Source organism: Tachysurus vachellii, chromosome 25 (assembly GCF_030014155.1).
Source record: "Tachysurus vachellii isolate PV-2020 chromosome 25, HZAU_Pvac_v1, whole genome shotgun sequence".
NCBI classification, from domain to species: Eukaryota; Metazoa; Chordata; class Actinopteri; order Siluriformes; family Bagridae; genus Tachysurus; species Tachysurus vachellii.
The window spans coordinates 15221473-15235221 of NC_083484.1; the positions used below are offsets into that span (position 1 = coordinate 15221473).

The window sequence follows — 13749 nt, forward strand, 5'->3', positions numbered from 1 at the left end:
TGAATGTATTTGTGGGTGATTATGTATTTGTCCTTCATACGAAAAGTTATGATGAGAAATTCTACTTTAGTTGAATTTTAAATGATTATTTAATTTTTCTAATTAAATGCATTTTTAAAACATTTATAGAGTTTGTTAACCATTTATAAAGAATTATAAGCAGTTATAGCGAATGATGACTGTGATTATATAGAAAATGGTAGCAGTTGCACCATGTTCTTATTAAAAGTTCTTATTCCGACAAATCAAAGCCAAGTGGCACTTTCCGGGAGCCGACTCGTCTTGAAGTTTTCCCTCCAGAGAAATGAGACTTGCTCCTTTAAAGATTGTGGATCACCGCTTCCCTTAATTAGTCCTCTTCAGGGGGAAACATATTGCAGTGCAGAAGGGATGGTGTGTCTAATTTCTGCTGCCGGACTGATTGACTCTAATGACTAACTGTGATTGTCGGATGAAATGATACAGCAACAGGCTCAAGCTGTGTTTTGGAAGCATCCTAAACACCGGGTGATTTAAAGAAAGTGTTCATGTGTTTAACATCTCGGTTCTTCTCTGTGGAAACTTGCTTTTCCGTGTCGTCTGTTACACGATACATTACTGATGCATTTCATCATTCAGAATTTCCTCAAGATCCCGAGAAGAAGAAAGGTTTCTCACTTTCCTTTATCTTTATTTTCGGTCGTGTCGACCGACGAGCTCGTTTTGAACGAAGGTGACGGAGTTATGAGGAAGTCCGTAATGGCTGTGTGACATCAGCGTGGTTGCAACCGCTTGACAAACCACTTTTTTTTTTTTTTTTTTTGTGTTTGCCAATTTGTAGCTGAAAATCTCTTCAAAACTCGACTCGTGTAACAGCCGAGTGAAGCGAGGGTGGTGGGAGGGGGGAAGGGGGGAGGAAAAGGAGACAGGTATAGCGTAGAGGGTAAGAAAGAAATAAAGGGAGAGAGAGAAGGCGAGAAGGAAAAGGAGACGGGTAGAGGGGGAGAGAGGGGGGGTAGAGGGTAAGAGAGAAAGAAAGAGCGAGAGAGAGAGGAGAGAGAGAGAGAGAGAGAGAGAGAGAGAGAGAGAGAGAGAGAGAGAGAGAGAAGAAAAAGGAGATAGGTAGAGCATAGAGGGTTAAAAAAAATAAAGAGAGCGAGAGAAGGAGACAGGGTAAAGGAGATGGGTAGATGGTAAGAGAGAAAGAGAGGGAGAGAAAGTAAAGGAGATTCTTACCCGAGATTTCCTCTAATTCAACATTATGCAAGTTTTTTTTTAAAAAATTAATAAACAAACAAACAAACAAAGAAATGATCACAGCTGGGGGGGCATGGTGGCTTAGTGGTTAGCACATTCGCCTCCAGGGTTGGGGGTTCGATTCCCGCCTCCACCTTGTGTGTGTGGAGTTTGCATGTTCTCCCCGTGCCTCGGGGGTTTCCTCCGGGTACTCCGGTTTCCTCCCCCGGTCCAAAGACATGCATGGTAGGTTGATTGGCATCTCTGGAAAAATTGTCTGTAGTGTGTGATTGTGTGAGTGAATGAGAGTGTGTGTGTGTGCCCTGTGATGGGTTGGCACTCCGTCCAGGGTGTATCCTGTCTTGATGCCCGATGACGCCTGAGATAGGCACAGGCTCCCCGTGACCCGAGGTAGTTCGGATAAGCGGTAGAAGATGAATGAATGAATGATCACAGCTGTGGAATCACCCATAAGACATTTTTCTGTTATCTGTCTTTGTCCACCGGAACCGCTACCTTTCTTAATTATCGCTAACCTCAAAACAAAACAAAACAAAGAACTAGAAAAGAAATTCAATCATTAAAGAAAAATGTTGCTGGAAATGTTTTCACATTTAGACCCTGTGTCTGTTTTTTTCTTTCTGTTTTTCTCCTGTCGGTTTTATTAGAGCTACTGATTTCTCATTAGTTAAAGCTAATGGATTTGCTCGGAGCCTGTAATAGATGCACAGAATCGTTAGTGAGCACTTAGATTATTTTACGCCGCTCACTTTTGCTGTGTTTACAGTTGGGTTCAAAAAGCTCGAGGCCTCAAAATGGCGTACATGGCGAGCAGCTGGATGTCGTAATGACATAATAAATGAGATGAAACACTTCAGGGGCGTGGCGTACCGCTCGACGGATGTTATGATGAAGCTCCATCGAGATTTTTCCGGAAACACACATTAGCTTGCATTGCAAAAAAAATAAAATAAAAAAAGCGCTCTTGATCAATCAATTAATTCATTTATTAACAAACAAACAAACAAACAAACAAACAAATAAATAAATAAATAAATTGTTACTGACATTGGAGACGTCTTCCATAAATCTTACATCAACATTTTTTCCTCAGAGAAAATATTATTTATTTATTTATTTATTCGAGCGCTCTTGAGAAATCAATCCATCACAGAGATTCAGACAGATGCTCCTGACACGCTGCTTATCTTATAATTCAATGATATTGCAATTTGTCATTCCTTTTTTTTTTTTTCCAAATAAATTAGCGTTCGACGGAGACGAATCCGATCCGGGTCTAAACCGCGCTCGTATCCGAGCCCGTCCTGTTCCTAATAAAGCGTCACTGTTACGGCGTTGTTAATTGTTGTTTTTTTTCCACTAGGAAAATGTACAGATTTGATTAATTGATGGTTCATGCTGCCTCACGCTGCATATTAAATGGAAATGTCATACTCTGGCAAACACAATATCTCACAATATGTCAGAGAGAATCAAGTAAATTAATCACGTTCCTGTTGTTCTGCTGGGCGAAAACTCGAGCTGTGAGAGCTAATTATAAGGTCCAGTGCTGCTCACGGTGCAGTCACACTGCTCGACTTTACTGCACACGTATCCGTACACTGATAGTTTACATCACGAAGAAACACAAAACTACGTCAGAAACCGAAGACGTTCTGCAGCTCTCTACGTGGTGCCAATACTTACTGTTGATCTATTTGCTCTAAACAGAAAACTTTACGGCATCTGTTTCCTCGGTTAAATCGGAGATCGGCATTTTTTAAAAATTCCAGTTTAAAAATCAATTTTTGGTTCAAAAATAATTAACCTAAATGTATTAACCTTCATTTTACACTGAAAATGGCGTACAGTAATGTATTATGAGAGAGAGAGAGATAATGTGAGAGAGAGAGAGAGAGAGAGAGAGAGAGAGAAAGAGAGAGAGAGGGAGAGAGAAAGAGAGAGAGAGGGAGAGAGAGATTGTTCCCTGAAATCATTAAATGTTTTTCCTGATATTAAACCTCATCATCCTTAAAATGTTCAATTATGATGATGATGATGATGATGATGATAATTCATTCATTCATCTTCTACCGCTTATCCGAACTACCTCGGGTCACGGGGAGCCTGTGCCTATCTCAGGCGTCATCGGGCATCAAGGCAGGATACACCCTGGACAGAGTGCCAACCCATCACAGGGCACACACACACACACTCTCATTCACTCACGCAAACACACACTACGGACAATTTTTCCAGAGATGCCAATCAACCTACCATGCATGTATTTGGACCGGGGGAGGAAACCGGAGTACCCGGAGGAAACCCCCGAGGCACAGGGAGAACATGCAAACTCCACACACACAAGGCGGAGGCGGGAATCGAACCCCCAACCTTGGAGGTGTGAGGCGAACGTGCTAACCACTAAGCCACCGTGCCCCCCATGATGATGATAATGATTATTATTATTATTAATAGTAGTAATATTTTTAATAATAGTGCATCACGTATGACACAAAAGAAGGATTTGGTGTCCAGGAAGTCATGTGTCTGCGTGTCTGCGAGTGGCAGAAAGCAGCAGCCTGAGCTTCCAGCCTGAGCTTCCTGAAGTCCATAATCCCAACCACATTGTGTGCTGGAGTGCTGAGGAAGCTCACAAGGAGATGAAGCGTTTTATCATTATCATGGCTGGAGAAAATGTGCAGCCGCCAGATTAGGACCAGTGAATAGAGTGTGTGCGAGGAATGTGTGAGAGGAGTGTGTGAGGAGTGTGTGGGAGGAGAGTGTGAGGAGTGTGAGAGGAGTGTGTGAGGAGTGTGTGGGAGGAGAGTGTGAGGAGTGTGTGTAAGGAGAGTGTGAGGAGTGTGTGTGAGGAGTGTGAGAGGAGTGTGTGTAAGGAGAGTGTGAGGAGTGTGAGAGGAGTGTATGTGAGGAGTGTGAGAGGAGTGTGAGTGAGGAGTGTGTGAGGAGTGTGAGAGGAGTGTGTGTGAGGAGTGTGAGAGGAGTGTGAGAGGAGTGTATGTGAGGAGTGTGAGAGGAGTGTGTGTGAGGAGTGTGTGAGGAGTGTGAGAGGAGTGTGTGTGTGAGGAGTGTGTGGGAGGAGTGTGTGTGAGGAGTGTGTGAGGACTGTGTGGGAGGAGTGTGTGTGAGGAGTGTGAGCGGAGTGTGTGTGTGAGGAGTGTGAGAGGAGTGTGTGTGAGGAGTGTGTGTAGGGAGTGTGTGTGAGGAGTGTGAAAGGAGAGTGTGGGAGGAGTGTGTGTAAGAAGTGTGTGTGAGGACTGTGTGAGGAGTGTGAAAGGAGTGTGTGAGGAATGTGAGAGGAGTGTGTGTAAGGATAGTGTGAGGAGTGTGTGAGGAGTGTTTGAGGAATGTGAGAGGAGTGTGTGTAAGGATAGTGTGAGGAGTGTGTGAGGAGTGTTTGAGGAATGTGAGAGGAGTGTGTGTAAGGAGAGTGTGAGGCGTGTGTGAGGAGTGTGTGAGGAATGTGAGAGGAGTGTGTGTAAGGAGAGTGTGAGGAGTGTGGGAGGAGTGTGAGAGGAGTGTGAGTAAGGAGAGTGTGAGGAGTGTTTGTGAGGAGTGTGTGTGAGGAATGTAGAAGGAGTGTGTGTAAAGAGTGTGTGAGGAGTGTGAGAGGAGTGTGTGTGCATGTTCTGTGGATTTTCATGAAGCTTCATAGCTAATCACCAAATCATTTGCTATAATATAAATATAAATAAATCTATAAATCAGTTTTGTGTTTTATTTCCTGACCTCCTGGCAGTGACGCCCAGCGCTCCAGATGTGCACAACATCTGCAATTCAGGTTCCTAAGTAAAGGAAACGTCGTACAAAGCAAGAACGACACGGCAGAATAGTTCTGTTTATATTACTAATGTTGATATTGCTGTGATTCACTCTGTGTCATGTTCAGAGTCGAGTGATTCTTACGCAAGGATTCAGTCGACAAGGCAGTATTCAGTATTCAGGATTCAGTCCTTGCTACAGACTGAAGATATTACTGAAATCTGGTATTGATATTGATATAAATATTGATTAGCAGTGTATTTAAATTGTGTGTGTGTGTGTGTGTGTGTGTGTGTGTGTGTGTGTGTGTGACTAACTTTTAATTAGTGCATTAGCTTATAAGTATAGAATAATAGAAGATATTTACAGGGTTACAGGATTTTGTTTGTCATGAGCTGAGTAATTTGTAATTGTACTTTTCCCATAAACTTCAGTGGTTTATAATTTATTTATTTATTTAGTTTTTGTTTTTAATACCATTTTTAAATTGAATTTAATAAATTGAAATTTCTTCCCTTTTGTTTTCAGTTGTTTATAACTTTATTTTTATTTTATTATTTATTTATTTATTTATTTATTTATTTATTTTTTAATTTTAAAATTTTTACATTTTTTTATTAAATGTGTTAGCTGTTTATAGAGGATCAGACACAGTGTTTTCACACCTCCTCGATCCTGCGGTCATACTAACATCAACACTAACTGAAGATTATTCCAGCATCTTCCTCTGAAAGGACTGAACTGTGCATGTATCTAACCTCATTCCTCACACATCCCATTGTGCTGTGCGAGCTACAGAGCAGGACGAGTGCGAGAGGCCTGTGAGTAATCTCACTTTGTCTTCTCGTCCCTTTCAGCGATGATAATGATGTCCAGCGATTTTATTCCGTTTTGCCGCACCTCCTCTAATAAGAGTGCGGGAAACGGATTAGCCTCTTCTCCTGATCTGCAGAATGACTCTGGGTAAAGACCCGCGACCTAATTGGACAGTTCTGACAGCTTCGTAGCGCTTTGTCTCTAAAGCTCGGTGAATAAAAAGATGTTAAAATCCAATAGAACTGCCGATGATTTTGAACAAAGTTCATCTTATCAGAGTTTTGTGACAAACCTGTCAGTGGAACATCTCGCTAATGACGTGACAAACCCGGGTCAAAGCGCTGCAGGGATTTCCATCGCTGGATACGTGACATCATTGCAGCATAGAAACTCAAACGGAAAGGACTCAAAAAGTCTGAGGTGCGACACTAGGAGAAAGACTAGGCAACAAAATACAAAACAAGATACAGAAAGCAGGAAAATAAAAGAAAGAACAAAAAGACGATAACAAGAGACACCCAACTACGTCAAGGACTCGGCAAGAGACACATACAACACAACGGGTATAGACAGGGGAGGTAATTATTAGTATTGGGAACAAAGGTGCAGAGACGGGAATGGAATAAGGATCAGGTGTGGCAAAGACATGTGAGAGAACAAAACATAAACAAAGACACATGGCATAGAATATAAACAAACTCTGCCAGAACACCCCCTTGTGCCCTGGTGTGCAAGTCCCCTGGTGTCCCCTTGTGTGAACGAACACTGGTTTCCCCCGGTGTGAATGTCCACTTGTGTGATTGCTCCCTGGTGTCCCCTGGTGTCCCCTTGTGTGAAAGCCCCCTGGTGTGAACACCCCCTTGTGTCCCCTTGTTTGAACAAACACTGGTTTCCCCCGGTGTAAATGTCCACTTGTGTGATTGCCCCCTTGTGTCCCCTTGTGTGAACGAACACTGGTTTTCCCCGGTGTGAATGTCCACTTGTGTGATTGCCCCCTTGTGTTCCCTTGTGTGAAAGTCCCCTGTGCGAATGCCCCCTTGTGTCCCTTGGTGTTCTGGGAGGGAATTGTCTAAGCCATCCATGACACACACACACACAGACTATTCAGTCATTTTTTTTTCTTTCATAAAATTCTTTATCACTTTTTCCTGGAAATCCAAGCACATGGGACTCGCAGCTCAGCTGCTGATTGATGTGACCTTCAGCGTGACCTGAGCTCTCACAATGAATGAAATGAAAGAAACTGCCATGAGGGTATCGGAGCCATTTTTTTCCTCTTCCCGATCCTGAGGATATGTTATGTTACGCTGAGAGGCAAGCAATTAAGTGAGAAGATGTGAGAAATGCAGCAGGGTATTAACGACTCGACTTGTTTCACCTCTCGGCTCGCCCCGACTCTGTGGCGGCTCTGTGCTGTGAACACCATCTGACCTGCACTGATGATGTTCCACAACATTATGTCTAACTATGAAATAGATAGAAAGGATGTAGGATGTAGCTGGAGGATGAAGCAGATGAAGAGTTTGGATTGGGTTTAATTAATACACTTCTCTGAATGTGATTCATAAAGGGACACAAAAACTTTTGTTTTTTTATTTTTTCGTATAAAAACATTTAAGGTCAATTGTTCCCTAAGTAAATGTTTATGGAAGGAAGTCTCCAGTAACAGTCAGAGGTCAAGAAGTTAAGTTTATTTGTTTACTAGTTTATTTGTTTAGTTAACTTTAAAAGAAAGAAAAAGAGAAGCTCTTGCCAGGAATGACCGTTAAAATAACTAACTAACTAACTAACTAACTAACTAACTAACTAACTAACTAACTAACTAACTAAATAAATAAATAAACAAACAAATAAACAAATATTTTTTTTGTTAGTTTTTTTATTTTTTAAATAAAAGGAAATGTTTATGTGAGCTGTATGTTTTATTTTTATTTTATTAACAGTCAGAAGTAAAGCAGTAAGTTTCTGATTGGAGAAGTTTGTTTACTTGTTTTACAAAAAAAATGTTTGTTTGTTTGTTTGTTTTCATTTATTTAAATGAAAGTGAAAGAGAAGCTCTTGCCAGGAATATAGCATTTTGTGAAATGAACCTCTGTGTGGTTACAGTAATGATAATTATTTTATGTTTAATCAAATAAATAAATAAATAAATAAATAAATAAATAAATAAATAAATAAATAATATTTTCTCTGAGGAAAAAATGTTGATGTAAGATTTATGGAAGAAGTCTCCAATGTCAGTAACAATTTATTTATTTATTTATTTGTTTGTTTGTTTGTTTGTTTGTTTGTTTGTTTGTTAATAAATGAATTAATTGATTGATTAATTAATAAATAAATTAATTAATTACTTTTTTTTTTTAAATAAAAAGAAATAAAAAATAAGCACTTGCCTGGAGTGATTGTTTATACCCACAGTAAAATTTAGTTGTTAAGTTGTTTCATAAAATCTGTCTATACTGTATTTGGATAAAAAGTGAAATCTAAATGTTGTTTTATACATGAAATAAAATTGTTGTGAATTGCTGCAGGAAATCAAACACTTCTTGGCACTGATGTTATAGGAAAATAAAAGACAATCCACTTCAGGCTGGTTTGCGTATCTTTATCCATGTTCTAGCGATTTATTTCCCCTAACAGTTTGTTGTGTGAAGCTTTGACTCACTCTAAATGCCTCACATTCATTGAAATGCAAAACACATTCCTGAAAATCTTCATGAGGTTCCTTTAGATGTCACGTTGCCATAGAGATGTTCTGTTTATTTCTATTAGACATATTACACTAAAACGCTGATGGTGTAAAAGCTGGTGTTGTTTTCAGGTTGGCGTCTGTGTGCGTTCTGTTCTGTGAATTTCTGCATACGTGTGAATTTAGCTCGAAGCGTCGTTGTCTGAAATTCGATAAAGTCACGGAATATCGCACGTTACACAAGACGTTTGATCTTGTTTTTTTTTTTAGCGCCGGAATCAAACGTTTTGGAGACGAGAGGCGAGAGCGATTTTGAACTCCAAGCTGAAAATTGATTTTTTTTGCATTTGCTGTGTGACGATGTGTAAACTGCAGCCGTGGCTGATGCAGAAACAAGAAAACATGGTCAGGTTTGTTTGGATGCCTGACTAAGATCTCTCTCTGTCTATCTTTCTCTCGTTTCTTTTTTCCTCTCTCTCAGGTTAACAGGATTCCAGGTTCCTGCTCCAGTCACAAGCACAGGCTCCGTTTTCTCCCTTCGTCTCACCAGCGACTTTGCCGTCAGTGCCCATGGCTTTAAAATCTATTACGAAGGTGAGGCGCTGTTATTTCTTTACTTTATACCAGCGACTCATTTCTCGTATACTGTACGTTCCCACGTATCAGACCATGTGTGCTTATTTAAAAGGAAATTATCGACAGAAGGCATCGAAAAAGCGAGGTACGGTATACAAACGGGAAAAAGTATTAAGCGTCAGATGGAGCTGGCTAGAGTTTATAGGCTTTGAAAATGAATTCAGATCAAAAGGATTCATTTTTTAGTCAAAGTCGAGTGAACTTTATTTGGCATTCAGCCAGGAAACGGGGTGTGAACAGCAGAACGAAATTGTCTTTCGGTCCAATGTGCAGTTGTTAACATTCAACAATCAACGTAAGAGGTACAATAGACAGAGCACTAGACTGTACTGTAATCAACTGTACATATCGTCGCTGTCGGGCGGAAACCTCGTATGTCCAGATTTGGTCAATTTCATCTTTTTTCACATATAGATGCTATTGGTCAGTCCCCACGTGGGTCTGTTATTTTTACAAGTTATTAACCAATCTAAAGTCTTGAAAATAGCTTGAGCGCAAATCTCATAACTCCATTGGACACTTCAACTGTCCACCTCTTCCTCACTCCGTGGGAGAGCTTCGCGGCATATTTCTCCTCAAGAAGAGTCGCAATGAATCAACACGTCTTCTGAGGTAAATGTCTTCAAAACACTGGGCTCAAAGAAAAAAAAATCTTGACCCCCGCTAGTTCTGGTGCTCGTCTGAGGACAGGAATTTAGCGCAAGACAATCCACTGCAACGCGGACTAAACCCTGTGCACTGCAGATAAGGTACGGCGTTTTTTTAATTTCCTGAAAAATAGCGGTTTTGGAGATATGAGGATTCCGCCCGATAGCGACGATATGCAACGATATACGCATAAGTTCACACCAAACGTGGGATTATTGCACAATAATCTACGCAATCGATGTCAAAAAGAAGAAGTCAACACAAAAGACAGCACACAACAGTCTGCACAATAGACAGTACAGAAAAGCTATACACATAGACAAGGACATAAGAGAAATATTGCATGTCAGGTCACAAAGGATGTCTATTGGACAATAAATGTCAGTTCGCATTGCTTGGTTTAGTGGACAAGTGGCATTGAATGCAAACGGACTATCTGCGATAAATAATAAAGTGCTCAAGTGATGAAGTGAATAATTGCACATGACTCATCTGGATATTGCACAAGACAAGACTGAAGGTGTGTGTGGTTCAGCCATCAGAGTCGTGACAGATCAGTGGGTTTTCTGTATTGTCAGTGTGTATTCTGTAGTCTGCAGAGTCTGGTTGTCTTGCACCGTATACCACAGTATGCGGCAGGGGTTTAACAGGGTGTAGGCAGGGATGGTGGGATCCTTGACTATCCTGTCAACTCTGCACAGACAGTGTTTCTTGTACATGTCCTGTGTAGACATGAGTGAGGCTCTGATGATGTTCTCTGCTATTCTTACCACTTTTCGAAGGGTCTTCTGGTCAGCGACAGTGCACCTACCGTACCAGACTGATAGGGGGAGTGGGAAGTGGCTCAAGTGGTTAAAGGTGCCCTTCCACACAAAACCGTTTTTACTTGTATTTTTTGATATGTGTTAGGTCCATATGTGTTTGTGTTGTGTCGTGAATGTGAAAATGAACTGTTACCTCCCCGGTCAGTTCTAGCCACTTAAAAGAAATAAGGGGAGAAATCAGGTCAGTTGGAAAAGCTGGTCAGTGTGACGTCAGAGTTACTGAGCTCATTACTATTCATGAGCTCTCCCATTAGAGACCGTGCCCCCAGAATTCGTGTAGCTCAGTGAGTTTCCTATACAGCAAGGATGGCTGAACGTCAACGGGCTTGTGAAGAAGCCGTTCTGCCTGAATTCAAGGTGATTGTAAACAAATTTCCTCTAGCCTAGGCTACTTATTGCGCCGGGTGAATGAATAGTCATGCTCTCATATCCTAGCAGTTAGCCAATCGGAGCCAAGCAGCATAGCTCATTTGAATATTCATGAGAACTGGCGCAAATCGAGCTGAGTCTTCCTGCAGGCTTTCTATACCACACTAGAATGGCTTGAAACGAGGTAACTAAGGCATTTTTTCCACAAAAAAATGTTACAGAATTCATGGTAGACTTCAGACATTACCACAAAAGTAATGAAATACGTGTGGCAGGTATCTTTAAGGCCCTGGGTTTTTGAGTGGAGGAGCAGTGTTCAAGCCTCAGCACTGCCAAGCTGCCACTGTTGGGCCCTTGAGCAAAGCCCTTAACCCTCTCTGCTCAAGGGGTGCTGTATCATGGCTGACACTGTTTTCTGACCCCAACCTCCAAAGTTGGGATATGCAAAGAAAGAATTTCTTGAAAGAAAGAGGGGAGAGGTTTGCTCTCCTCCGCCGTTGCAGGATAGGCAAACGTTTCTGTGCTTACTTTACAAGAGAGTTGGTGTTTATACTGTAGACCATGTTAGGTCATCTGTGATTTACCCCAGGATCTTCTCACAGACTCAACGCTTGAGGTGTGTGAAGTGTGTTCTTCCTCCTGAAGTCAGCAATGATCTCCTTTGTCTTGTTGACATTTTATACCATTTCACCTATTTCCGACCCACTAGCTGCATGGCAGTGAATACAGTGAACTCATTTCTGTATTGATTTAGACTTATCTTGTTCTTGGGCATCTTTCTTTGTCTTGGTTGGAAAAAACGAAGAAACTTGTACAAAGTTTGATAAGAAGTAATCCATCTTCTAGAAAACATTCAAATCAGCGTACAAAGTGAAGCCAACTAGTTGAGGTGAAGGCATAGGTTTGAAAATGTTTAGATGGTCTCAAGCTTTGCTTTAGTATGGACTCGACCTTGAGCCGGCATTAGACCTGCTTTAGACTCGGGTCTTGCTGGTTCCATTTCACACTTGACTCTGGTAGTCTTGACTCCTGTTAAAGATTTTGCTCTAAAATCTAAACATAAAGCTACACCACTTGCAGCCCTTCCATTTCTAGGTCAAAGATATACCCTTGAAGGTAGCACCCCACGAACAGAGCAAGATAAAGTTCGATATATCTGCGTTTATTTCCGTGTGTGTGAATGCGTCGGATGTGCTGATTGACTGCCATGAACCCTTGCGGGCTTTTTTTATATGATGTGGATGAATATTTTAACTGTGAGATTTTTAGATCACAGCTGAACTCAGAAACCCCACAAGGAAGAGATTTTAGATGGTCCAGAAGGCTCAGAAAATGCCGTTTAAAAGGACTTGTGTTGGATTTCTAAAAACCCTCAAAGAACAATGTTTTCTCACTTAAAGTGAAGTGTAATGGACATTTCAGTGTGAGAGAATGTGGCTCAAATGAGGGTTATGATTGGTCATGTCTGCAGGGGCTTATGCATGAGAGGAGAACCCTTACTGCATCCCAATTCTCTCTCTCTCTCTCTCTCTCTCTCTCTTTTACCACCTGCCACCCTCCTGACCCGACCACAGGACGCCTCCCCCATCTGCTCCATCCTTCACACGCTGAATAATTCAGCCTCACCCGTCCCTTCCCTCATACTTTTCTAGCTTAATGTTCTTTGGAATTTTATAGGCTTTGGAATATTAATCCCATCTCTTATTATTCACTGGAGGGCACCGGATGTCAGCGAGCTCATGTCTCGTTATCTATCACTGCCGCCGATCAGGACGCCAAATGAAGGAGCGTCCCCATTAAGCGGATCTATTAACGGCTGATTTGGTGAGGGTCTCGTTAAAAGGCACCAGGTGCGATGACAGGTGTGATCGAACAGCGCTCTATGCTATTGGTCTTCGAAATGCCGTGAAAAGCCCCTTCGTGTCTTTGAATCCCTTCCGATCTCGGGAATACGTTAAAGCTCGATTTATCTTTCAGGCTCTTTCCATGAGCATAAAAAAAAACCTGTTATAATGAGCTGACATCTTTGACTTGACTACTTCAGCACCTCCTCCGTGGTCTTTCCGGCACTTTCCATCTCGTCTGTTTGCATTTTTATATATTTCATGTTGATTCTGAGCGCTGCCTAGAATATTTTTTTCAGAATCTCAAATGTTGAGGCTTTTTCAGTCGTTCCTCAATATTCAATCACTCGGTATTTGGTGTGTGAGTGTGTCTTTGTGGTCTGTTATGTGTGTGTGTGTGAAGGAGAAGGATGGAGAAGGCGAAGCAGGCAGGCCAAGCACAGGGGGGAAAGAAAACTCATTTTAGCTCTTGTCAGTCCTTCATCATGCGAAGAAGCCAAACCATGTTTGACAGTCACTGCATTTGTGTTGATTAATGTGTCTATTGCCATCCGCTACAAATCAGCCTTCTCTGCCTGGGTGTGTCACGAGTTACACACAGAAACGTGACCTTTTCACGTGAAGGCATGTGAACCTGCTCCTTAAAATGTGCCAGAAATGTATTGCTCACTTAATAATATACCTCACACATGACATTACGATTACATGACCGTCCACTTCAGCATAAATACAAGCAACTGTCCAAGGCTACAGAACTCTATTTGTCTAAGGTACTGTGTGTTTGAGTGAAAAGGACAAAAAGATCAGTTGGATTTCACTATAACGAAGACAGACAGGCATACAGACAGACAGACAGGCAGACAGACGCATTATTGATCCCACAGGGGAAATTGCTTTGTTACGGCAGCCCCACAAAACACAGGGC

General features: G+C 41.6%; 1 protein-coding gene across 1 annotated transcript in view; it reads left to right on the forward strand.

The window, feature by feature from the left end:
* csmd3a (CUB and Sushi multiple domains 3a) overlaps window positions 1-13749 on the forward strand; it is a 235509-nt gene that overhangs the window by 26495 nt on the left and 195265 nt on the right. Inside the window, exon 3 of the mRNA XM_060861354.1 lies at window positions 8985-9097. Within this exon, the coding sequence (XP_060717337.1) occupies window positions 8985-9097 (113 nt within the window). The remainder of the gene's footprint in view (window positions 1-8984; window positions 9098-13749) is intronic.